This window comes from Pituophis catenifer, unplaced genomic scaffold, assembly GCF_029215685.1.
Source record: "Pituophis catenifer annectens isolate HBS135680 unplaced genomic scaffold, rPitCat1.0.hap2 SCAF_2, whole genome shotgun sequence".
Lineage (NCBI taxonomy): Eukaryota > Metazoa > Chordata > Lepidosauria > Squamata > Colubridae > Pituophis > Pituophis catenifer.
Window position 1 is genome coordinate 264,030,135 of NW_027256882.1, and position 24,678 is coordinate 264,054,812.

At 38.3% G+C, this 24,678-nt stretch overlaps 2 protein-coding genes across 3 annotated transcripts in view; both read right to left on the reverse strand.

Moving 5' to 3' along the window:
- The window catches only part of SERINC5 (serine incorporator 5), a 44,560-nt gene extending 30,537 nt beyond the window's left edge, over positions 1-14,023 (reverse strand). Inside the window, exon 1 of the mRNA XM_070935846.1 lies at positions 13,931-14,023. Within this exon, the coding sequence (XP_070791947.1) occupies positions 13,931-13,957 (27 nt within the window). The 5' untranslated portion in view covers positions 13,958-14,023. The remainder of the gene's footprint in view (positions 1-13,930) is intronic.
- Positions 14,024-17,398: 3,375 nt separating this feature from the next.
- The window catches only part of CDK7 (cyclin dependent kinase 7), a 30,484-nt gene continuing 23,204 nt past the window's right edge, over positions 17,399-24,678 (reverse strand). Inside the window, exons 8-12 of one of the 2 annotated variants that reach the window (XM_070938838.1) lie at positions 22,912-23,011; positions 21,881-21,967; positions 21,629-21,778; positions 18,624-18,771; positions 17,399-17,627 (exon numbers count right to left, since the gene is read on the reverse strand). In XM_070938838.1, coding sequence (XP_070794939.1) covers positions 17,602-17,627; positions 18,624-18,771; positions 21,629-21,778; positions 21,881-21,967; positions 22,912-23,011 — 511 coding nt within the window. In that variant the 3' untranslated portion in view covers positions 17,399-17,601. The remainder of the gene's footprint in view (positions 17,628-18,623; positions 18,772-21,628; positions 21,779-21,880; positions 21,968-22,911; positions 23,012-24,678) is intronic. The other variant, XM_070938840.1, reaches the window with a different exon arrangement.

The following is a 24,678-nucleotide window of genomic DNA, read 5'->3' on the forward strand; positions in this document are numbered from 1 at the left end:
TATTTATATATGGGCTCATAACTCCATCCAAATGGTTTCATTTTATCAGAGTGGATTTGATTTAAATCGAGTTGATTTAAATCACAATTTAAATCATGATTTAAATCACTAGTAAAAAGGCTTGATTTAAATCAACTCAATTTAAATCATAATTTTTAAAGAGCAACTGTCATCTCTGCTACTCCTTTGACCCACTGTTGACTCACCGATAGTCCCAGTGTTGCAGAATATACAGCCTCATGCTACATAACTAAGCTCCATTTCATGCTGAATAAACTAAATTATTTATGTATCTTAAATAGAAAACTATCTTACGATAGATTTTTACCCCAAAAGTTTTTTATTAAAATAAATTTGATAAAAATAAAAAAAAATCCGATTTAAGTAAAAAAAAATTCCGATTTAAATCAAAAAAATCTTGATTTTTTTGATTTTTTTTAAAAAAATCACTGATTTTTATCCACCCTGCATTTTATTAAAATAGTATGGTTCTACATCAGGCGGAGATAGAATTACAAACTTGAATTCTTTTTTGACCCATCTTGGGCTATATAAAGTTTGTTTTTTTGGAATTACAGACCATATTCTTGTGACACTGAAAAGAGAGCAGAGAAGAGCAACAAAGATGGTTAGGCAGCTAGAGGCTAAAACAGGGGTCTCCAACCGTGGCAACTTTAAGCCTGGAGGACTTCAACTCCCAGAATTCCCCACTGGGAGAAATAGCTAAAATTTTATAAGACTGTCTCAAGATTCAGAAGAATCGTGACCGATTGAACACTGGGATTATCTAACAAAATGCAACTCAGTAATGAGAAAAGTAAGGTCCAATACATAGGCAGGAAAAACCAGATGCACAGGTACAGAATAGGTGGTACCTAGCTCACAATAGCAAGTGTGAGAGGGATCTAGTAGACCATAACTTAGGTATGAGCCAGCAGTGTGCTGCAGCTGCCAAAAAAAGCTAATGCAGTCCTAGGTTGGATCAACAGAGGAATAGCATCCAGATCACAAGAAGTGATAATACCACTTTATACTGCATTGGTGAGGCCACGCTTGGAATATTGCATACAGTTTGGTTGCTGTGATATAAAAAAAGATGCTGAGACCCTGGAAAGCATTTAGAGAAGAGTAACATAAATAAGGGGTCTGGAGGCTAAATCATACGATCAATGATTGAGGTTACTAGGTATGCCTAATCTAATGAAGAGAAGGACTAGAGGTGATATGATACCAGTCTTCCAGTACTTAGGAGCTGCCACAAAGAGGGGGTCGACCTATTCTCCAAAGGGGGCAGGACAAGAAGTAACAGATAGAAGATCATTAAAGAGAGATCCAATGTAGAACTAAGGAGAAATTTCCTGACAGTGAAAACAATTAATCAGTGGAATGAATGGCTTGCCTCCAAAAGTTGTAGGTGCTCTATCACTGGAAGTTTTCAAGAAAAGATTTGACAGCCATTTGTCCAGAAAAGCCTTGTTTGTGTAAATGCTGTTTTGTATTTAAGACTCAGAAAATTCCCCCAAGATTTTGACTGATCAAACAAAAATCAGGAAGTTTGTGTCCTTTGTGCTAAACATCTAAAACCAAGCAACAATTGACTAATTACTTTCTTGAATGTTTTTTATTCACTGCAGTATATAAAGTATTATGTTTTTAATAGGTTTACATAAAAAATATTACTCTTAAATTGTTCATGCAAATGATTTCATATCTCACTTGGCAACCCGTAGTGATAAAATCCTAGGCAAAACGAACCGCAGTGATCATACTAAATGGAGATTCATACTAAAGGGTTCTCTACATAATCTATACAGTGGCATAGGAGAGGCAAACTGGATATTAAAATACAGCTTCCAAAGAAAATCACACCCTACAATCTTTTTTTTTCTTGAACGCCTACAGAAACTGGGATTCTGCTCCAAGGTTACTTAACCAGTCTTTCAAGAGCAGGCTATTGCCAAGTTTTGCTGAAACTGAATAAATTCCTGTTTGCTGAAGGATCTGAACCTTGATTTGCTAAACCAAGTTTGCAACTAGTAATCTGTAGTGATTCAACCTCTTTTTTTCTTAATATAGGTGAATCTTTCAGGCTGCTGCAATACCTAAATATTAAATAGACATTTCTTTTACAAAACATCATTTTCAGAAAACAAAACTCACAAACGGGAGACACGCCTGCTAAAGTAAGCATGACTTAACCTACATGCAAACTTGCCTTTCATAGGTACAAAGGCCGCCATGTAAGGATCTCACACTCATACCCATTAGTGTACACACACACTAATATACATCAATGTTGACTAGAAGCAGAAAAAACTTAAAATATTTTTCCCAAGCAAAAGAAACTAAATGATAACAGCAAGCATGCAACGATTTAAGTCTTTTTTCTTTGTACTAGAATGAACAGATATGGTTTGTTTTCTGTTTCCCCATCTCACGTTTTCTGTGAAGAATAAAAATAGTTTTTTCACACCATTGTTAGCAAAAACAATACAGTACCTTGTAGCCTTTCTCTATCCCAAATGCATCTGCTAATTTAGTGTTCAGTGAGAGTGTATGGAATCCTGCCTATACAGTATAGGTAGTCCTCGATTTATAACACTTTATTTAGTGACCATTCAAAGTTACAATGGCACTGAAAAAAGTGACTTATGACCATTTTTCACACTTATGACTGTTGCAGCATCCCCGTAGTCATGTGATTTACATTCAGATGCTTGACAACTGCCTCATATTTATGACAATTGCAGTGTTCCAGGGTCATGTGATTACCTTCTGCAACCTTCTCACAATCAAAGTCAATTGGAAAGCCAGATTCACTTAACAACCGTGTTACTAGTTTAACAACTGCAGTGACTCACTTAACAATTGTGGAAAGAAAAGTCGTAAAATGGGGCAAAACTCACTTAACAAATTTGTCACTTAGCAGCCAATTTTCGGCTCAACTGTGGTCATATGTCGAGGACTACCTGTATTGTATCTGCTCATGAAGAAAGGAAGGAAGGACACGCTACTCAAGGCCGGCCAGAGGATTTCAAAAAGAAAAGGCTGTAAAATAAAGCAATATTTCTCACCTCTACAATATCAGAAGAAGGGGAGAACGGACTGCTCTTTTCTCTCATAATAGAAACTCAGTTTACTGCTTTCAAATATTCTATATATTCACCAGTTGAGCCAGGACATTTATCCACATTTTAATTAAGGTAAATTTAAGCAAGACTCTTATGCAGCAAAAGACACACTCCTTTCTGGGCTCCATTTCTAACTGCATACATTATTTTCTAATGAATACTAACTTGTCCAGTTGTTTTTCAAAGAAACACTAAGGCGAGGCAAGGTATGCACTGCTCTAGAAGTATCTGCTTATACTGTTGTTTTAGCAGAACCCACCCTTTCGGACTGTGACTTTCAATATATATAAAATTACAAAAATATATGAGACATCAAAAAATGGAAATTCTATAGTACAGTAATGGCTAACCTTTTCCGGACCAAGTGCCCAAAGCACGCGTGCAAATGCGTGCCCAAACCCCTAAAATGCAATGCATCCCCTGTGCATGCATGTGCAGCCTCCCTGCACGCACGGCAGAGACCCGATGACCAGGTGGCTGGCAGGATGCACACGTGCATGCGCAATGAAGCTGAAATAGGATGACGGCTTGAGTGCCCACAGAGAGGGCACCACGTGCCACCTGTGGCACGCCTGCCATAGGTTCACCATCATGGCTATAGTAGATAGGAAAAAATTAATAGAGTAATAAAATAACCATCTGAAGATATCTGGCATTCCTTGAGGAGGCATTATGGTTGTATTCCTTTATAAAAACAGAGTTAAAAATCACATTTTTTGTTAACATCAGAAATAAAAAAAACACTGAACTCCATGGAGAGGAATGTACATATAATAGTCTAAAAATATCAGGTTTCAGATTAAAATAAAACAAAATCAAAAGCTAGTTTAAGTTTACATATGAAGCATAACTATTTAAAAATGATCGAATTATGAATTCAAAAACATTTAAAATGTTTTCCTTGCTGGGTTTCTTTAAACATAAGCATGTATGTCAACTCAAAATTAAATCCAACTAATTCAGTATGTCTTTATTCAATGTAAGATTGGTATACTACTATGAAAATCCACTAAATGAGCCCACACACAGTGCTAAACTATGATATGCCCAACAGCCTAAAAATTAAGCAAATCAATAAAACATGCTTCAGTTACTAAACAAATTAAGTATGTGGTGAATGCTTATTGCACAGATCACAACTGAATGGATGTGACAACAGAATAATCCACAAACCATTCTTTATGAAGTCTAGTAATCTGTATTCATGTAATATGCTAAACAAAAAAATAATACATGATGTTAAAATTTGGTGCAATGCATTGTACATAGCTAAACAGAATAGTGAATGTTGGTGTGCTACCTTCTGAAAAGTACTCTTAATTGAACTGAAATATGTTATATTTGTTACTTCACATTTAAGGTAATTTTGTCCGAATTTCATTTACAAAAAAAGAGAAAAGGTTTCATTGCACATGCAGTCTAGAAGTAGGCAAAACAAATTGATGGTTTCCTTTCTAAAATAAGAAAAAGTAATTGATTTTAGCAAGATATCTATATTTTACTGATAGTGGCTGTGACAGGAAATCCAATGAAAGCAATTTATTCGTCTGATTCAAAAATTTGACTGGCGATTGAATAGGGCCGTGATGGCGAACCTATGGCACGCGAGCCACAGGTGGCACGCGGAGCCATATTAGTGGGCACGCCAGCTCAGCTTTGGGGTGCATGCGCGTGCTGGCCAGCTGATTTTCGGGCCTTCTGAGCCCACCAGAAGTAGGGAAACAGGCTGTTTCCTGCCTCTGGAGGGCCTGGGGGGTGGGGGTGGGGAAGGCCCGTTTTTCTTTCTTACCTGGCTCCAGATCCTCTCTGTGTATCTGGGAATGGCGAAAACAGCCTTTCTCACTCCCTTGGAGGCCCTACGGAGGCTCAAAGGGCCCATTTCCCCACTCCCGGTGGGACAGGAAGTGACGTTTTTTCCTGTCCCCAGCCTCCAGAGACTCCTAGAGAGGCTCCTAGAGACTCCTAGAAAGGCTCCTAGAGACTCCTAGAGAGGTTCTGGAGGCTGGGGACAGCAAAAAATGTCACTTCCTGTCCCACCGGGAGTTGGGAAATGGGCCTTTTCAGCCTCCGTAGGGCCTGCAAGAGAGTGGGAAAGGCTGTTTTGGCCGTTCCCAGATACACAGAGAGGATCTGGAACCAGGTAAGAAAGAAAAACGGGCCTACCAGGCCATCATGTGCTAGGAGCAGGGGAGGGGTTGCGCACACATGCGCGCGGGCACGTGCGCGTGCGACCCTCCCCCGCCCCCCCCCTCTCCTGGCACGCGATGGCAAAAAGGTTAGCCATCACTGGAATAGGGTATAACTTAATGCCGTTGGATAACTAATTTATTTCTGCTGCTTGTATTAAGGATAGTTTTTCATATATTGGCCCCTTCAGAATTAGTTTACATCTCTGAAATGTATAACATTCTAAGCAAAATGTTTGTGGAGATGAGATGCATAGTACTCAAACAGACTGCCAACAAAAATAATGTAGAACCACCATATTAAATAGGGGCAGAAATTTGGCATATGGAATAATAATTACACATCCTATCACAGGGGTGGGTAACTGTGGCCCTTTTACAACCTGTGGACTTCAACTCCCAGAATTCCTGAGACAGCTTGGGTGTCTCAGGAATTCTGGAGTTGAAGTCCACAGGTTGTAAAAGGGCCACAGTTGCCCACCCCTGTCCTATCAGTTGCTCCTGATATCAATGGCCAAAATATATGTAAATACACGTTCACTCCAGTTCAAACCTCATGGAAAAAAATACATCAATGTCTCATTTACAACATGAAATTCTCTAAAAATATTTGCAGGATTGTTGCAGGGGAAAAAACTGGAGGAGAGTGCTACATATAACACCTTCAACTCCCAAGTGGAATTAGAGTCAGTACTTTTATCAATCAAATAAATGAATTGTGATCCAGAAAGTTCAAGGACACTTTTTGTCATCCATTAAAATGTAATTATCTTCTGGGAATGTCTATGTTAACATTCCTGGGAATGTCTATGTTAACTGTTTTTATGGCAGAGGTAGGAAACAGTTTCAGGCTGCATGTTGACCCAAATTCCTTTTCTGTGAACTTCCTGATTGCAATTCCTAATAAACAGAATCACCATTCTGAGACTAACTATACAACAAATATATGGTAAATCCTAATATAGATGCATGAAAAGAAAATCAGCATGCTATAATGGTTAAGGCACCAGGCTAGAAACAGGGAGACCATGATCACATTCTAGTCCCACCATAGGTACAAAGCCAACTGGGTGTCCTTGAATATGTTTGCCCTCTCTCAGCCCTAGAAAGGAGGCAATGGTAAACCACTTACAAAAACCCTTGCCAAGGAAACTGCAGGGATTAGGCTGGCCTGTTGCCAAGAGTCAACTCTGAAGGTGTGAGTTAGAAGTAAAAACATACGCACAGATTCATACACAAACATGGACATGCATATACACCAATTCAGTAAGGTGTGAAAATTAAAAATGTGAATTATGCATCATTGCATGTTTATGTATCAATCTATGTGTATTCTTCTATCTACTAACTCACATCCATGAAAGAATGGAGAATTCTGCCCTTAGTCTTTAGCTTGAAACCTGTCTGTTTAGTGTAGTCTAAAAAATGCAATAAGTACAATAAAAATATAGAAATTGAGTTATTTAGAGCTGGTATATATTTTACTCAGTATTATAAACTGTCCCCCCAATTTAATTTAATTAATTAAATTTATATGCCGCCCCTCTCTGAAGACTCAGGGTGGCTCACAATATAGGTGCCTTACTATTCTTAGATTCAAGATGTTGACAGGCATTCATTTTTGGGGGGATACTGTTGAGTACTTTTAAGTGTGATAGAACTAGAACAAGTAGACACCAATCTATTAGTTTTTCATAGTGACTTCCTGGAGTCCTAGGCAGGCCTGGGGAGCTCTAGAGTCTGTAAAACCACAATTTCCAGACTTCATCACCCTTGGCTAAGTAATTGAGGCTGCTGAAAGGCCAAAGATTCCCTACTCCTAGCCCACATAGTTGTCATTATAGATTAGTTTATCTGTCAAAACCTGCCAAACCAAAATTAATTTATGATTGAGAGTTACCTTACATTTATAAATTTTTGACTAAAGGAGGAGATCCTTGTTTGCAACAGGTGATCAGGCAAAAGGTGTATTTCTACCTAAGTACAGGACTCTGCTTTTCTCATCACTGAACTGTATCTTGTTGGATAGGCCCCAATGTCTGTAAAGATCCTTCTGAATTTTGAATCTATCTTCCAAGGTGTTGGCAATTCCCCCAAATTTGGTGTCGTCTGCAAATTTGATGAGTTCCCATTCTATCTAGGTATCGAATAGGCAGTACCTGGTTCAACAATAGATGTCTAGGATCTAGATGTCTTAATGCAGGGGTCTCCAACCTTGGCAACCTTACGACTTGTGGACTTCAACTCCCAAAATTCCTCAGCCATCATGTGCTGGCTGAGGAATTCTGGGAGTTGAAGTTCACAAGCCGTAAGGTTGCCAAGGTTGAAGACCCCTGTCCTAGTGGAAAAACACTAAGTGTGAGTCCGCAGTGTGCTACAGCTGCCTAAAAAGCCAATGCAGCCCTGCATTAATAGAGGGATACCCTCAAGATCACAAGAAGTAATAATACATCATAGCTATCTTCCAATACTTGTGAGACTGTCACTGGAAGGAGGGTTCAAATTATTCTCCAAAGCACCTGGTGGCAGGGCAAGATGTGATGGATGAGAGCTGGTTAAAGAGTGATCCAATCTAGAATTAAAGAGAAAATTCCTGACAGTAAGAACAATTAATCAATGGAACAGCTTGCCTCCTAGAGTTCTGGGTGTCCATTGCTGGAGGTCTTCAAAGAAAGATTGAACAGCCATTTATCTGGGATGCAATAAGGTCTCCTGCCTTGGGTAGGAGACTAAAAGACCTCCAAGGTTCCTTCCAGGCTTATGATTCTAATATAAGGATGCTATTATGGTTATAATTACAAGGACCAGTTGTAAGTCACGTTTTTCTTTCTAGATCACCCAAAAGTGGCTAAGTGTTGCCACCAAGCTAGGCAATTTATTCATTCATAGGATCAATTTTAAAAAAGAAAGAAAGAAAAACAATATACTGTATACAACAGCCTGTCTATACTATCCAGAACCCATTTTTTGTCAAACAGCAGCAAGCCCTAAAATATTTAACTACAATTTACTAAGATAGGAGGACTACATATTTTGAGTACTAACATCTGTCTAAACTTTTAGTTGGCTTACTTCTTAATACTACAGATTGGCATTCTGCCTTTAAACCATTCTTCTTCAACCTAGTATTTCTCCAACTTAGCCAATTCTCATGATGTCCTGGAATTCTAAAACTTGAGTGCCAGTACATTTGGAATGCTTAACTTTTTGTTTTGGTCAAGATTTGAGAAAACTATGCAGTAGTTAATTTAAGAGTCTGAGCAAAGCTAAGAACTACAGAACATCATAGAAAACCACAAAAAATTGGAGAGGAGAATAAATTTTATTTGCTGTTGCTAAGAATATTTTTTAAAAATTATATGGCATGTACACATGTTCAGAACTAAAAAAAAAGAAACTGAACTATTTCTCTTCATGTAATATAAATGTATAATAAAATTTCCTTACTAAAACTCACCACAGAAAATTTCCCGTAAGTTCCTACTAAAAATGCAAGTCCTTAATTTTATCAGAAAGTGTTAATTTGAATTTCACACTAATTAAATAGGACCTCAAAGCTAGCAAGCTTATAGTTAATTTTTTTAAAAAAATATGTAAACCAAGATGTAATATAAATAAAAATGTAGTCACACAGCCAATCTTGTATCTACATTACATTTATATGCAATGAATCCTGAAAAAAATTATAAGTTTTCCACTGCAGCTGCTTTATTTAAGACAGAGGTCAACTTCTAGTCTCTTGAGACGCTCTATAGAAAAGCCACATGTAAATTCCTGTTTCCTGTGAAATATAAGCAAAAACAAATCATTGCTGTTCACGTAATACGGCAGTTATTTCTCTTTCAAAGGAGAAAAAATATTTCTTTCTTAATCTAGGAATTCAGTTCACTCCAACTGGAGGGCAGATAGGTGATCTCTGTCACTGAAAATAACACCGAAAGCCACATTATGGTTTGTCTGGTCTAGCACAATGGCTGAATCCAATACTGGCTTATTCAGGAATGCTTGGTAAACAAATCAAGCTTAGCTCAGTGTGTTAGCCGAAAAGATGAACTAGCTTTAAATTGTTCTCTGTCATCATATGGTAGAAAAATAACATATTTGTTATTTTTGTCAGCAAGTGGCAGAATGATAGTCACAAAACAATTGTCAGCTGCATTAAATACAGCTCACAATCCAACTAGGATGAAATAACTGACTCAAAATGAAAAGTAAGAGTTGAACCTGGGTAGTGCTTGAATGGGACACAAGGAAATCGTGTTTCTATAGCAAGAATGTCAAACTGGCGGCCCACAGGCCGGATGCGTCACGTGCAGGCTACACCCACCCCAGCTCTGCGAAAGGAAAAAAGTCACAAAATATCACGTGACGGCAATGTGACGCTGTGAGTTTGACATCCGTGCTCTATAGGCTAGACTGGTAACCATTTTATACTACTGCCATAAAACCTATATGTGTGTTTTTATGTGCCATTTCTCCATGAAATCACCAAGACAGAGAAGTTGATCAAAAGCTTTATCTTACAAAACATGCAGTCACCCTAATTTTACACAGTTCCTGCTTTTTATTAGCTTTTCATTCTGATGTAAAGGGTTTTAAAGATGTCCAAAAAGTATTTCTGTAGAATGTAAGAAAATGTGTTGATTGGGGGACTTCCAGGGGAAGAACTGACAGACTAAAGATGGATCTGAAATACAGAACTGGCAACCATAGCAGAATGAAGAGCCAGCAAGTGGACTGGTTCTTCGTAATTCCTGTTCAGACAAAGACAGACTTGAGATCATCCACAAGTGCACCAAATAGTTGCTCCTCATGAGATTGCAAAACAGTAGACTCAGCTGATTTAGAACTTTGGGAGACGTGGGAATAGCCATCTGTACCTTTGAAAGGGTGCTAAATTTGCATGCTTTCTTTTCTTATTGCTTTACAAGATCACTATCACTTTTACTAACCATTAATTGCTTGTTAGCTGCTTTTCAGCCATTAGGACAAGTTTGACAGGACCAGGTGAGTTCCTTCAATATTCAATGAAATAAAGTTTTAACTACAAGAAGTTTTTAAAAATATTTAAATATTTGTCACCTCACGGTTAGATTATTGCAGCGCCCTCTACATGAGGCTACCCTTGAAAAGTGTTCGGAGAGTACAGTTGGTCCAGAACGCAGCTGCGCGAGCTGTCTTGGGTGACCTAGGTACACGCACATTACACCAATTCTCCACGAGCTGCACTGGCTCCTTATTGATCTCCGGTCACAATTCAAGGTGTTGGTTATTACCTTTAAAGCCCTACATGGCTCAGGGCCAGGGTATCTTCAAGACCGCCTTCTACCGCATAACTCCCAACGACCGGTAAGATCCCACAGAGTTGGTCTCCTCCGGGTCCCGTCAGCTAAACAATGCCGGCTGGCGGGCCCGCGGGGGAGGGCCTTCTCTGTGGCTGCCCCAGCTCTCTGGAACCAGTTACCTCCTGAGGTCCGGACCATCCCCACCCTATTGGCCTTCCAAAAAGTGGTGAAGACCTAGCTTTTCCAGCAGGCCTGGGGCCGTTGATCTCGCTCTTGCGATCCAGCGAGATCCGGCCATGAATGATGTGAATGAGTTTTAATGTCTTTAATGTTTTTAATTTTTAAATGTTTTTTATAATGATTTTAAATGCATTGTGAGCCGCCCTGAGTCTTCGGAGAGGGACGGCATACAAATTGAATAAATAAATAAATAAATATTTTTTTTTCCTGAAAAAAACAGCAATATCAAAACGTCTATGGAGATTCTCAATCATCCAGGTCATAGTTGACCCAAAGGTGTTTTTCCAAAAGGCAATTGAACTTTCTTGGGTTTTCTTTTTTTCATTTGAAAACATTTTGCTTCTCATTCAAAAAACAAACAAACAAAAAAACCACCCAAAAGTCCAGTTGCTTTTTAGAAAAGCATCTTTGGGAGAAATATCAAACTGATTAAAACTTTAATTTTAGGAAGTTACAAACAGATTAAGAGTTCAGATAAATTTGAATACTTCCCATGGGAAAATTCTTTTGTTCTGAGGTTTTTTTTAAAAGAAACATAAGATTTTAAAAACTGGACACTAGAGGGAACTAAATATTACAATTAAAGGAGAACACAAACTGCAAAAAAGTGTAATGACTTACAATTACAGAATCAACCAATACTGGACAAATTTGAAAGATATTTTTCAGTACTGGACTCAAAACATTAATTTTAATACCGTAGTATCAACAGAAACATCTGCCTCTATGTGGAAACTGTCAAAATATATTACAGAAGAGGAACAAGTTTTACTTGACAAGATTGAGACTGAATTGAAACTGGATTTACAAATTACAGGCTACAAGAATGCAGTGGAAAAAGATGTTAACTGTTAAAAAGAAACTGGCTGATTTAATAATTAAAAGGGATATATAAACAGTAAACCAAGAGAGTGAGATGGATAATTTTGGATTTATGAAAAAGGCTTGTTAAAGCTTAGAAGAATCTCACGAGAAGGGACAAAGAAAAAAATGAAAAGATCTTAAATTTTACAACATCATTTGAATGGATTAAAGATTAAGATTGTCAGAAGTAAAAGGAAGGAATATAAAATTGGGTTATTTGACCAAGTTTAAAATATTATTTCTGATTACGCTTAAGGACTTTTGCTGGCACCAGGACTGAAATGACAATACTTTATGATTGGAATATAGATAAAAGATGGGATAGAGGAAGAAACGATCATTTGTGGTATTTAGGATGAGGTGATATGTTAGTAAAATTGTTTATAGTTGTGATGAAAGTGAGAAACAACTTCTTTATATATCACTTTTTCTTCGCTATATTCTTATTTTTTTTCCTATTTTTCCTTTCTTTTCTGCATCTTTTATTCTATTTTTAAAGTTCATATTAGTTTTTACTGTTGTAATTATAATCTTTAATAAAATCACTGTACTACCAAAAAAGAAAAAAAATCTGTTCATTGGGTTAAGACTTCAGTACTGTGTTCCCCTGAAAATAAGACCCTGTCTTATATATTTTTTGAACCCCGAAATAAGCGCTTGGCCTTATTTTTGGGGAGATCTTATTATTTTGGGGCGCGTGGAGCAAGATGGGACTTCTCTTGCCGTCTTACCTGATTTCCAGCTCTGCGTTTAATATATTTTTGGGGAGGGCTTATTTTAGGGAGGAGGCTTATTTTAGCACATGTGCTCAAAAGCCCAATTGGGCTTATTATCAGGGGATGACTCATTTTTGGGGAAACAGAGTAGACACTTACTAGATATGAAATACAAAAGGTTAAAAAATGAACATGGCAAGATTGTCAACTGGACACCAAATTCTATACAAGCTGTTAACATATGTGATCACCAGTTGAAAATTAAGATGCTATCAAATTTCAACCATTCTTTCATACATTAACATATTTTACATGTACAGTTAGAGAACATAAATACTCCTTTATGTTATGATTTATGAAAATAGGAAGAATTTAATCTAGAATTTAGAATCCTGATTTTTCTCTCTTATTCTGCAGGCAGAATGGAAAATTATATAGGGGGAAGGAGTCAACTTCCTCCATCTCCAGGACAACTCCATGTTATTTACAGCATAGGAAATACAAATAATACAGAAGTAGGTGCATCCTTTTTTTCCTAGAGATTTGCTGTTCCTGATTGAAAATTGTCAATTTTCTTGTTCAATTCTTATTTGGAAGAGGGTGTAAAATTTTAACAGTACAAAAGGAAGTTTGGAGGCAGCACATTTGTACATGATTTCCTTCATCAAGCTATTATAATAACCTAATTCACATGTTGCACTAATACTATTAGTCATGCTTTATTTAAAGCAACTATGCTTTATTCAGTAAATCATAGTTCAGCAGAACATTGTAAACTCCACCCCACAGTAGAAAAGTTAATTTTCTTAGGAAAAGCAAATATAATACAGATATAAAAGTTACAAAAAATGCATACTACTGAATTTAGACAAACTCCCAGCAACTTTAAATTGGGATTGGGTTGCATGATGACAACTGTGGACATGACTGTAACTAAAGAATACAATAACTATTGTTTTATCAAAACACAGATGCTAGCAGTTCTTTAGTGAGTATTCTTGATTCTTTTGCTAAATTCCTTTGACAGCCCCGCCGGTAATAAAGCAGGTCATATATACTTTACAAACGATATAGCAAATTGACCCGGAGAAAAACAAAGCAAAATCTCAATCCCAGTCTGCAATCACCAGTTTGGCCCTGATTTCCGGTTTAACAACTAAGAGCAAGGCTGTGAAAACGGCAAGCGATCCCCGACGCCCATTCAACCCACAGGGAAAGCAATCTGCAGCTGGGAAATCATTTGAAGCGCTCAATGAGATCCTTAGTTCGACCCCAGGATCTCCTAAATGGCTGGGAAAATCTGGTGAGGAGCCAGGCTTCCGCCGGAGAAGCGCCAGCGCATCTCCTGCCCACCGCGAAGGCGCGGGGTGAACGGCATTGTCCGGAGAAAAGAAGCGCTGGCGCAGCCCCCAAAGACACTGCGTGCCACGAAGCCAAGGTGGAGCCGTTTAGCAAGGCTCCCTGACCCGGGATAGAAACCCAGCGGGCTGCATTCGCGCGCGCCTTACCTGGCCGGCGCAGCAGCGCGCAGACATGGTCGCCGCCGCGCAACGCTCTCCCCGCACCTGCCCACACTCTTCAGGCGCCTGGCGGCCTCTCCTGACAAGTCGGCGGCGGCGGGTAGCTGCGGGGTCCCCTCCGGCTCAGAGAAAGGCGAGCGCAGCCTGCTGCGGTGTGGCCCCGGCGCCCAGCTGGCCAAAGACTGACCCACCTCTCGGGTGCAACCCTCAGGGCGGAGAGACAGCTAGCTCCAGCCCAGCCCAAACAGTGGGATTAGGCTTCCGCTGTCGTCAGTTTGCCTCTAAGGAGCTAGATGGCTTTCCGGTGCGGGGGCCGCGTTAGAAGAGAGGGAGAGGGGAGAGGATCTGGTAAACCCAGCGGCAGGCCACCTGTCCGCGTTCACACGCCCAGGGACTCTGGTGGGGCTCGGAGGTGAAGCGCAGGCGCGATGCCAGGCGGCTTGGGCTTTCCCGAGAGAGAAGTGGGGGAGAGGGAGGAGTTGGAGACGGACGGCCGCGCTTGTTTACGAGGAGGCAGGGAAGCGCCTGCCGCGGTTAGCGCTCTGCGTCGGGGGCTAGTCGCGGGGTGGCCAGGGCAGCCGTCGTTTTCAGGGAGAAAAATGCCTGGTGGGTTCCGCTAGTAAGGCGACTCGCTTCACCCCTTGCATTTTATTTTGCGTCAGAAAGCGCCTTTCTGCTGGATGAGGCTGAAGCTTGCTTCTCGCGCTCCATTTTTTATTATTATTGTTTTGGCAAGGAAAAGCTTCAGAGCTGCTCAATTGTTCGAGCATCGTAGGTGCTGCTACCCCATCTTTTTATTGAGCCTGTGTCTTTGCAGTTGCTTTGTACATACGTTTTATAATTGTTTATTTTTCCATGTATTGTGTATTCTACTCTGAGTTGTATTTACCATCTAATAAGCATGTCATTATTTTTTTCAACCCGTTGACCAAGAGATAAGTTCCTGGAAATGCATGGAGACTCGGATGCAGTCTTGCTTTTATCAATTTTCCTTCTTTTCCCTGTCCAGTATTTGTTGGTGCAAATCTGTTGGTTCTCATCTTAATGACTCAATAAAAAAAAAAAAGACATATCAAGGTGGATGTGAAAATATCAGTCTAGTTTTATAAAAATGACAATTATGAGAATTATAAAGATACAAAGGGAATTCTGAGCTTTATGAGGCACTGAGTATAAGAACTGACATTCTTATATTCCTGGATCTCAGCAGCTTTCAGAATTTTTTGACTAGAGTCTAGAGCAGGGGTGTCAAACTATTTCATTGAGGGCTGCATCAGGGTCGTGTTTGGGGGGGGGGGCGTAGCCAGCTTGATGTCACTCGTGTTGGGGGCACCTGTGGTGGCCTGAAGTTCTGCCAGCAAAAACTGGCTCCAGAGCTCTGTTTTCGGCTGCAACAGCCTCCTGCAACCCTCTGCCACCAAAAACGGAGCTCCAGAGAGCTCTGTTTTTTGCTGACAGAGGCACCCTGGGCCGAGGCCCACTGTTTCTAGGGTAGCCCCACAAGCCGGATCCGACCCACGGGCCTTGAGTTTGACACCCCTGGTCTAGAGCAATATTTCTCAACTTTTGCAATTCTGGGATTTGAACTCCACAAAGTTCTGGAAATTCTGGGTGTTGAAGTTTACAGATGTTAACATTGTTAAGATTGAGAAACACGGCATAGAACATCGTCCTGGTGAGATTAGGCTTTAGGAGCAATAAGTACTTGTCAGTGTTACTGATTCTTCCTGTTGGGACTCAGAATATGGACTCATCCTGTGACACCTCAGTTGTTGGCCATTGTTGCGCACAGTGCTCTGTTTTCCTATATGCTTCTTTAAAAAGTACATGAAATTGGGGTATATAATCATTCAGAACTTTGGAAAGGGGGCCAGAGGCACATTGAAGACAGGATAACTCTATGGTTTGTTACTCTAAAGCAGTGTTTTTCAAATTTGGTGACTTTGAAAAATTCTCCCAGAATTCCCCAACGAGCCCTGTTGCCAAGTTTGAAAAACATTGCTCTAAAGAGTAACTATAAAAGCATATTATAGACCTAAGAAATGTAGCAGAAGCAGTGGTGGGCTGCTGCCGGTTCAGGCGAACAGATAGTTCTGACGACCAGCTGGCCCTGCCCACCTGCCCCCGCCCTATCCTGTCCTATGTTTCCTTCTTTCTGACTCTGCTGATTAGCGCAGCACAGCTGATTTCCGTGCCTCCACTGTTCTACTTACCTGGGCTGCCTTAGAAGGTAAGCAGCTGAGCTTCAAATTGCTGTATTTTGAAAGCTAGGAGCAAGTTCGTTAGGCACGTGTGAACACGCACTCACAGAACCGGTTGTTGAACCAGTTGCAGTCCATCACTGTGCAGAAGCATTTGAAAGCCCCTCTTAGGGGAAAAACTTATGTTCAGCTCAGACTAGGCAGCAGGTAAGGAAATAGGTGAATGTAGTGGGAAATATTAGCATTTCATATTAGTAGAATAGGTTATAAGTAAATGCAGGGATGTTCAGGAGTAATACAGATAGTCCTCCATTTACAACCACAATTGAGCCCCAAATTTCTGTTGCTAAGCGAGACAATTGAGTTTTGACCATTTTATGACCTTTCTTGCTACAGTTAAGAAAATCATTGCAATTGTTAAGTTAGTATCGCAGTTGTTAAGTGAATCTGGCTTCCCGGTTGACATTGCTTGTCAGAAAGTTGCAAAAGGTGATCAGAGGTTATATCCCAACTTTTCATATTCCTGAATTTGGGATTGCTATTCAGTCACTCTTGTCTTATTTCTCACCTGCACTACTGCATTGTACTTGGGACAGCCCTTGCAACTACTCAGAAGCTGCAGTTGGTCCACCTAAGTATCCTCATATAACATCACTAATGGCTTCTGGATGTTTGTGAAACCATCTAGCTCCACTTACCATGCTTTTCCCCCCCAGAACCTGACCCATGGAATAACCTCTTTCCTCCCCCTCCCCATTGCAAATTCCTGAATCTGCTGGTCGTTAAGAATGCTTTGAAGTCTCAGTAACCAAAAATGATATATGCACCTATTGTAACTATAAGTTTTTGTTCTTTGTTTTGAATGGGAAGCATAAAATTATGAAATAAATAAGTCCACAGTTTTTTCCACGGACATTCCAGTAATGTCTTTGATTTAGTTCATGTTATTCATTGTTATGTCTTTATTTCAATCCATTTTTTTAATTCTACATACTTTTTAATTCAACATCTGCTCAACATCATGTCTTCAAAGTATTTGAGTTTTTGCTTGGTAGTCTAGTTTCTCAAGGAGCAAGTAGCTTTATCCTATATACTGAAGCATATAGTTAGAACAAAATATTTTGGCCTTGTCTCTGCCTAACAGGGATATTTGGAAAAAGAGTTTCATTTCTAATCTTTGCATTTGCAATTTATAATTTTCCAGTTCATTCAGCTAACTGTTCATGTATTTATACTTAAAACATTTTTACTCAGCACATCATTTTTTTGTATTTTTATTTTTTTTAAAAAAAGTAATAAAATACATGGTTATTATGTATTGAAATACTACATACATATTACATACATTTACAAACATAGCTTTCTCCTATTTTTAATTGATTTCGCCCAGTTCTCACATTTGGTCTTTTCAGATATCATAGCAGCAGATATGTTCAAGATCCTCATTTCCCATAGTTGTCAAAAAACCAGTTTTTTTGGTAACCCTGAGTGGAAAAAATACACATCTCATATTTTTGCATATCAGTTTAGCAAATTACTATGTCCTGATCCTTCTCAAAAATTTATTATATTTATGTATTGTTGGGAATATATAAAGTACAGGTTTTACTATCTATTCCCAATCTGAATGTGGAAACGGGGGGGATGAGGAATTTCTCTTCTGAACTTTAAATAAAAAAGACTATATTCAATAAATACAAATACTCTTTTGCTTTATATTGGTATTCTCATGAAGTCTAATACAGGTTGTTTCCAAGCGATAAAATTTTTTGCTGTTTGAACAATTCCAGTAAATATTTTCTAGTTTTAGGACTGTAATCTCTGGATTTTTCCAATTTGTGAAACATAAGTCATCAAAACTGAATCTCATTCAGGCAGAGCATGGCTACATTTCTTTTACAAATAAAACTAAATCTTTTAGAAGGTTTTTCTGCTAAAAAGCAGTCTAGAAATGTTTAAATAAAAACATTCTAAATAATGGTAACATTAATTGAACTCTTTAAACCAGGAATGGCAAACCCACTTTCCTGCTCCCTTACTTTGGATAAAATGTAATATATGTTTATTTTAAACATTGGAATGATGTAGTTAAATATGCTTTTGTGCATATTTATATGTGTGCATGAAAAGTAAAGATGACTGTGTGATCAAAGCTCTGTCCCTATTAATAGAATATGGAGCATACATAAAAATAGATGGTTTCGACCACATGGCTGCAGCTGCAATTATGACCTTCATAAACCCTCTTTGTGGGTGCCCATGGATATGGTAGTTATGGTATCTGACAGGTTTAAGTTCAGACATGGAGACCCAGTGCCTGACTTTGGTCCAGTCACCCCTCTTAGCCCAACCCACAGGGCTGTTATAGAAATAAAATTAAATAAGATCTCCATATGAAAACCATAAATTTCTGGGACAAAAAGCAGGATATAAATTAGATTAATTAACATAACATCCAAAACAACTGATCATAATTTTACCTTGATCTTTTCCATCCACTCTTTTCCTTTTTAAATTAGGAACAGGATTTTGTTGCTCTTTCAAAGCTTCTGCAGGGCAGTTGGGTCTTGGCAATTGACTTCCAGGTGTTGGTGCTGGTCGATTACTAAAATACTCATGTTTCAGTGCCTGAAATGCAAAGAACAGAATAAGTTGCATCTTTCAAGCAACAGTTCTCTCTATACAAGCTGTATTTAACATGTTTGGTTGTATGAACTTTTCTTCGGTTAATTAAAAGTTTTTGCATGAGTCGGAAAGAAATATAATAGTAGTAAGAGAGAATATCGCCATAGTTCTATATATTCCATTTAGAATTAGAAGTGATACAGGAGTTGAAAATGGTGTCACTGTAAAGGTAAAAAGAAGGCAATAAGATGTCCAATGTTAGTATTAGCAAGTTAATAGCTTTGGTACACTTAAGAACATGTTGCCAGCATGTGCTGCAGTCAGACTTGGAAAGTCTGGACTTGTTTGGGACCAGCTAGGAACATAGATTTATCATACTAATTTAGCCTCCAGTAACTTTGTGCCCTCCAGATACACTGGATATCAGGTCTTTAATCTCCAGTTAACTTGTTAATATTGTCTTGATACGTTCATTTTGATAAAATATAGGGCTGAACAGGTAGAACATATCAAAGCCTGATCATTCTCAGGAATCTAGAAATAGGCAGGCAAGCTAATTAATTATAAATAAGTTAGGTTAAGTTAGGTGCCAAAACATAGAATAACAGAATTGGAAGGGAACTTGGAGGTTTTCTAGTCCAACCCCCTGCTCGAGAGACATCCCCCATCCCCCCATATAGAGACAGGCAGACACAGACAGACAGATATAGATATAGGCTCATAGGAGGTATTTGATCCTCCACATCACTACTGCAGCTAGGATACTATACGCGCAAGAATGGAAAAACGAATTAATATCCACAGAAAATAAATTGATTTGGAAAATTACAGAATGCGCAGAGGCAGACTGGTTAACGAAATTACTTAGGAACCAAAAAGATTCTGATTATTACAAATGTTGGAATTTATGGTATAATTGAGTGAAAGAAAAGGGGGGGAAATGAAATGGATTGTATTAGTGGTATAGGCGCAGATTTGTGTACATTAGTTGCAATAACCTTGTATGTATATATGTAAAGTATTTTTAAAAATGAAAATAAACTTTTATTTAAAAAAAAAGGAGATATAGATATCCCCTGCTTGAGCAGGAGACCCTAAATGCTATGAAATAAAACAGAAGCTCCTTTGAGTGCTATTCTTTATACAACCAACAACTTTTAAACAAGAAAGAATGAGGAAGTGAACAGATTTGCGTATAATTGTATTCCTTAACCCCAAACACAAACATCCAAAGAGGGCTGAAAAAGCTAAGAAGGTATAGGATGCTGAATGCCTGCAAGGATGGGGTATGGAGTACCTTTAATAAAGTACAGGTATTTCTCTACTTACAACCACAACTGTACACAACTGTACTTACAACCACAAGCCCAAAATTTCTGTTGCTAAGCCAGCCAGTTAAGTGAGTTTTGCCTCATTTTATGACCTTTCTTGCCACAGTTGTTAAGTGAATCACAGCAGTTGTTAAGTTAGTAACACAGTTGTTAAGTAAACCTGGCTTCCCCATTGACTTTGCTGGTCAGAAGGTCGTAAAAGATTATCACATAACCCCAGGACACTCCAACCATTATAAATATGAGTCAGTTACCAAGCATTTGAATTTTGATCATGGGGATGCTGTAACAGTTGTAAATGTGAAAAACTCATTTTTTCAGTGCCATTGTAACTTTGATCAGTCACTAAATGAATGGTTGTAAATTGAGAACTACCCGTAGAGAAGGCTTGCACACTCAGTGGTGTTTGCAGAGATTAACAAAAATAGTGTCAAAGTGCAGGTCCCTTTTCTAAGATTGTTGTGATACAGCATGTATGCCCAAAAAGGCAGAGGTTGTTATGTAGTGCCATAGCACTGCTTTTATCATTTTCACAAAAGCAGCAAGATCTTTATACAACAAAATATTTTGTATGAAATCAATGCAATACAAAACAATCATAAAAGAATAGTCTATACACAATTAATAGACATGTTTGTTGCAACTATACCTCATGTTTTCTGGTGGGACCTATAGGACTAAAATACATTTCTAAGTATCTATGCCAGGAAAAACTTTTAGTGTGACCTGAGAAAAAAATGAAAACCACAAGAACAGCTGAAGCACATAACTAGATGTTCCCAGTCTTTAAAAAAATAAAATAAAGGCAGCTCTATCTGGAAACATTTGTTCATATGGAGTTCTCAAGAAAGGGTTTAGGAAAAAGGTCTGAAACATTTTGCTAATGTTGATTAAAAAACACACCAAACCAAGATCTTAAAACATATGTTTTTAATTACAAATACAATATGGGAATAAATTCAGTGGTACTTGCATCTTCTTATAATAAATTCTGTTGCAAGCACTCTAGCTACTTGTGGGGCCTCAGAGAAAGGGAAGTTATTGGTTCAGTGCCCATTCTTCTTCTTTGCAGTCTGAGCCAAGGGAGAAATTGCTTTGCCACTAAGTGCTGAGAGATCAGGCACACTTCTCCTTTCCACGAGCTAGACACAAACCTTGCTCCCTTCTCTCCCTTCTCCATTGCTTAAGCTGCTTTACCTAACTGATTGCTTGAGTTGGTGGCCCTAGATTTTGGCTGAAGAAGTCCTGCCTTGCAATTTGCTTTGGCTGAATTCAGCCACCAGCCTGATTCAAATTGGCCTTTCACTTATCATTTTAACTTTATCTTGAGAACTAGCTGTCGGAAGGCAAACTGAAAGTTATTAACTCACTGATAATATCAGAAACAAACTCACTGCCAAGAAGATGGCCTGAAAAGGGCAATAGGCATGGAAGATGTGGGGTTTTTTTTTTACATCAAAATAGGGCAGTTTTGTCAACATTTTTTTTTGAGTACACTAGCAGTAATTTATAGGGTAAGTTAAAAATACCTGACTAGCTGTGAGCCTAGTACAAGGATCAAAGCGAAATAAGCCTTGCAGTAATTCCAGCAAATCATCACCGGCAGCACTGAAGATGTGCTGAAATTGCATTCCAGGGAAACTTTTAAAAGTAACATAATCTGGAAGATTTGTCATACCCTGTTGGAAGAAAAGGAACCAAGTATAAGAAAAGGTTAGTTACTATGAAATGATAGTCTCCCATCTATAAATACAATTTAATTTTTCAGCCAATCAACTTACAGGCCATTGCTCCTCCGTTGGCGTACCAAGGGTTTCAAAAATCTTGGTGAGCTGATCCAGATCAGAATCTCCTGGCAAAAATGGAACCTATAGTAAGATGAACACACTGGGACTCAAAATGTTTAATGATTTGGCTTTACAAGTCTCAAGAGTTTCTGAGCAATAAATTCAAACTGTGGCAATAAATTCTCTACATTGCGAGACTCTGGATTTTTTTTACAATGATTGGAGAATGATTTAATTCCATACAGATGAGAGGGAGGAGAAGGATGAGGAGAAACCCTGGAATGACTGAAGTGATGGCAGAACGAAGAAAAGGCCTCTCCAAGCAATCTGTTCACTACTTCATCAAGAGGGACATGAGAAAGAGCTTGGCAAAAAGAAAGACAGAGTGTCCCACTCCAATGTGGCTCAGACTCTACCCATTATTAGTATCAGTTGAAGGAAAGCAACCCTAAACGTGTGAAAATTCTTAGGTTTTATGGACATACTAAAGATGATTGCAGAGTACTTTTCCTCCCCCCCCCACTCCTCCCCAAATGTGACTCTTACCTTCAAAGCAGCTCTATTTTAATGAGTTGCTGGACTCTGGAATAATTTGCGGGTTCATCTGGCTTTGGTTTTGTTTTTTTCCTACTGTGATGAGTATGACAACTGATTTTCTGTTTTAGTAATGAGGATGCTCCCCCCTGCTTAGTACTCTACACCAGGGGTGTCAAACTCACATCGTCACGGCACTGTTTGACAGCCCTGCTCTACACAGTCACTTAGGCTGGGGTAATCTATAAATATAGTTAAATAAATAAGATACTTGTAATGGCAGAAGGAATAACCTTCAGGAACAGCCTCTATCAAGACAATGGTTAGATAAAAGAAACCTGAGTCAGGGGCAGAACTGTAACCTAAGAAAATCTCTCAGTCAAGACTCTCCCTAGTTCTCTTATTTGTTAACACCAACAGACTGAATGATGGTGCAAGAAGTGAAATTTAATCTGTCAATCACTTTCAGTCAAGCCCTGTTCCATACTTACCCTTAGAAGCAATTCAGCCAAGATGCAGCCTACTGCCCACATGTCCACACCCACTCCATACATTCTAGCTCCAAACAATAGTTCGGGTGCTCGATACCACCTGTAAAACAGGTAACAATCAGATTACATTGTCTTTCTTCACTGAAGAGATTTAAGGTACAAATGTGTCAATTTTTTTTTTCAAAGTACAAGTTTAAAACAATATAAAGAAAAAATGCAGATAAGAAATCAGATATAAACAATGAAATATGGGTGGATAGTTAACAAATCTCTTTAAAAAATCATGTATGAGTAATATAGTACATCTTTAAAAGCTTACCATAGTATGAGATATTTTATATCCTTTTCACAATCAAGCTATGTAGAGAGAGAGAGAAACTACTAACTTGTTCACTGTGTTTGAGGATGAAAATATTTATTTAAGTATAGACTTTTCCTACAGATTAATACCTTAAAATTAACTTGAAAAAATATTTTTAAAAGTTGAAGAAAAAGTAATGAACAATACAATTAATATCATTAATACCAAATCTTCAAAAGCAGAGTTTCTAAAAAGCCTCATGGTTTTAATTCAGCTTAAATTCACCATTAGGCTGAATGAGTCCTAACTGTAATTACTCATGTTAACAATAGAGGCAATTCTGAAGTAACACATGCACTGAAAGTTCTTAGAAGAATTAAAGTTATTGGTAAGTAATAGTTGTATGGAAAAGATGCATAATCAGATCTCATTTTCACATAACCGAGTAGGTATGCAGCAATTGGTATATTTCCTTTTATCAACTTTCTATTTACATTTCTTCCATTTCCTTCCATGTCCATTCTCCACACCCCCAAGATCCAAAAATGATCTTTCCCCCACTCAAAACCACTCACCACCCTTGTATTCTTATTCATTCCCTCAATCCTTCAACACAATCACATTAATCATTTTTAGATTTATACTTTCTTTGCCAAGTGTATATGAATACATTTATGCTCAACCACATATTCAAAACAGACAGACTGTTTTCTAACTCTCACCATCTGCTCTTCTAATTTATTTGTAGGTCACTTCATAGACCAATAGTTTTTTTTCATACTTTCCTATTGTGGTGCTCCCATTTGTTCTTTATAGTTTAACAAAATAATTTCTTCCTCATTTGTATTCATTTAAAATATTGCATGATTTTATCCAAAATTCATTTTTATCATTGTTAAGTGGAATATGTCACTGTAATAATGTAACAACAACAGTTTATGGTTTCCTACTTTCATACAAACAACATATTAGAGATATATTTTAGTCTTTCATTCATAATTAAATCCATACTATTTTCCTACATGTAATTAACTGCATTCTCCAAGTTTAGCCAACCTTTGTTAAATCCATCATCTTTTTCTCTTACTTACACTGACACACAATGCACCTATTCTTTCTATCAGTTATTAATGCATGCTTTGTATTATTTATTCTTCTTACATTTTAAGACACAATCTTCCATATGCCATGGGCATAATTAGATGGCCTTATAAATATTGGCTACCACCATCACTACTCAACATAGCTTTGGTCCTTGAAGACTTTTCCACAGCATTATTTGTAAAACAGAGGTGGTGTAATCTAGTTATCAGCCACAGTTGTACCCATGCTACATAGTGTAGTTTCTAAGTGTAGGGAGAAGTCATTTTACCCGGTACGTCACAAGAACAATCAAATACAAGGTTTATTCCTAGCATGCTCACATTATTTTCTGTAAGGCAGGATCTTTATTGCAGTGACTATAT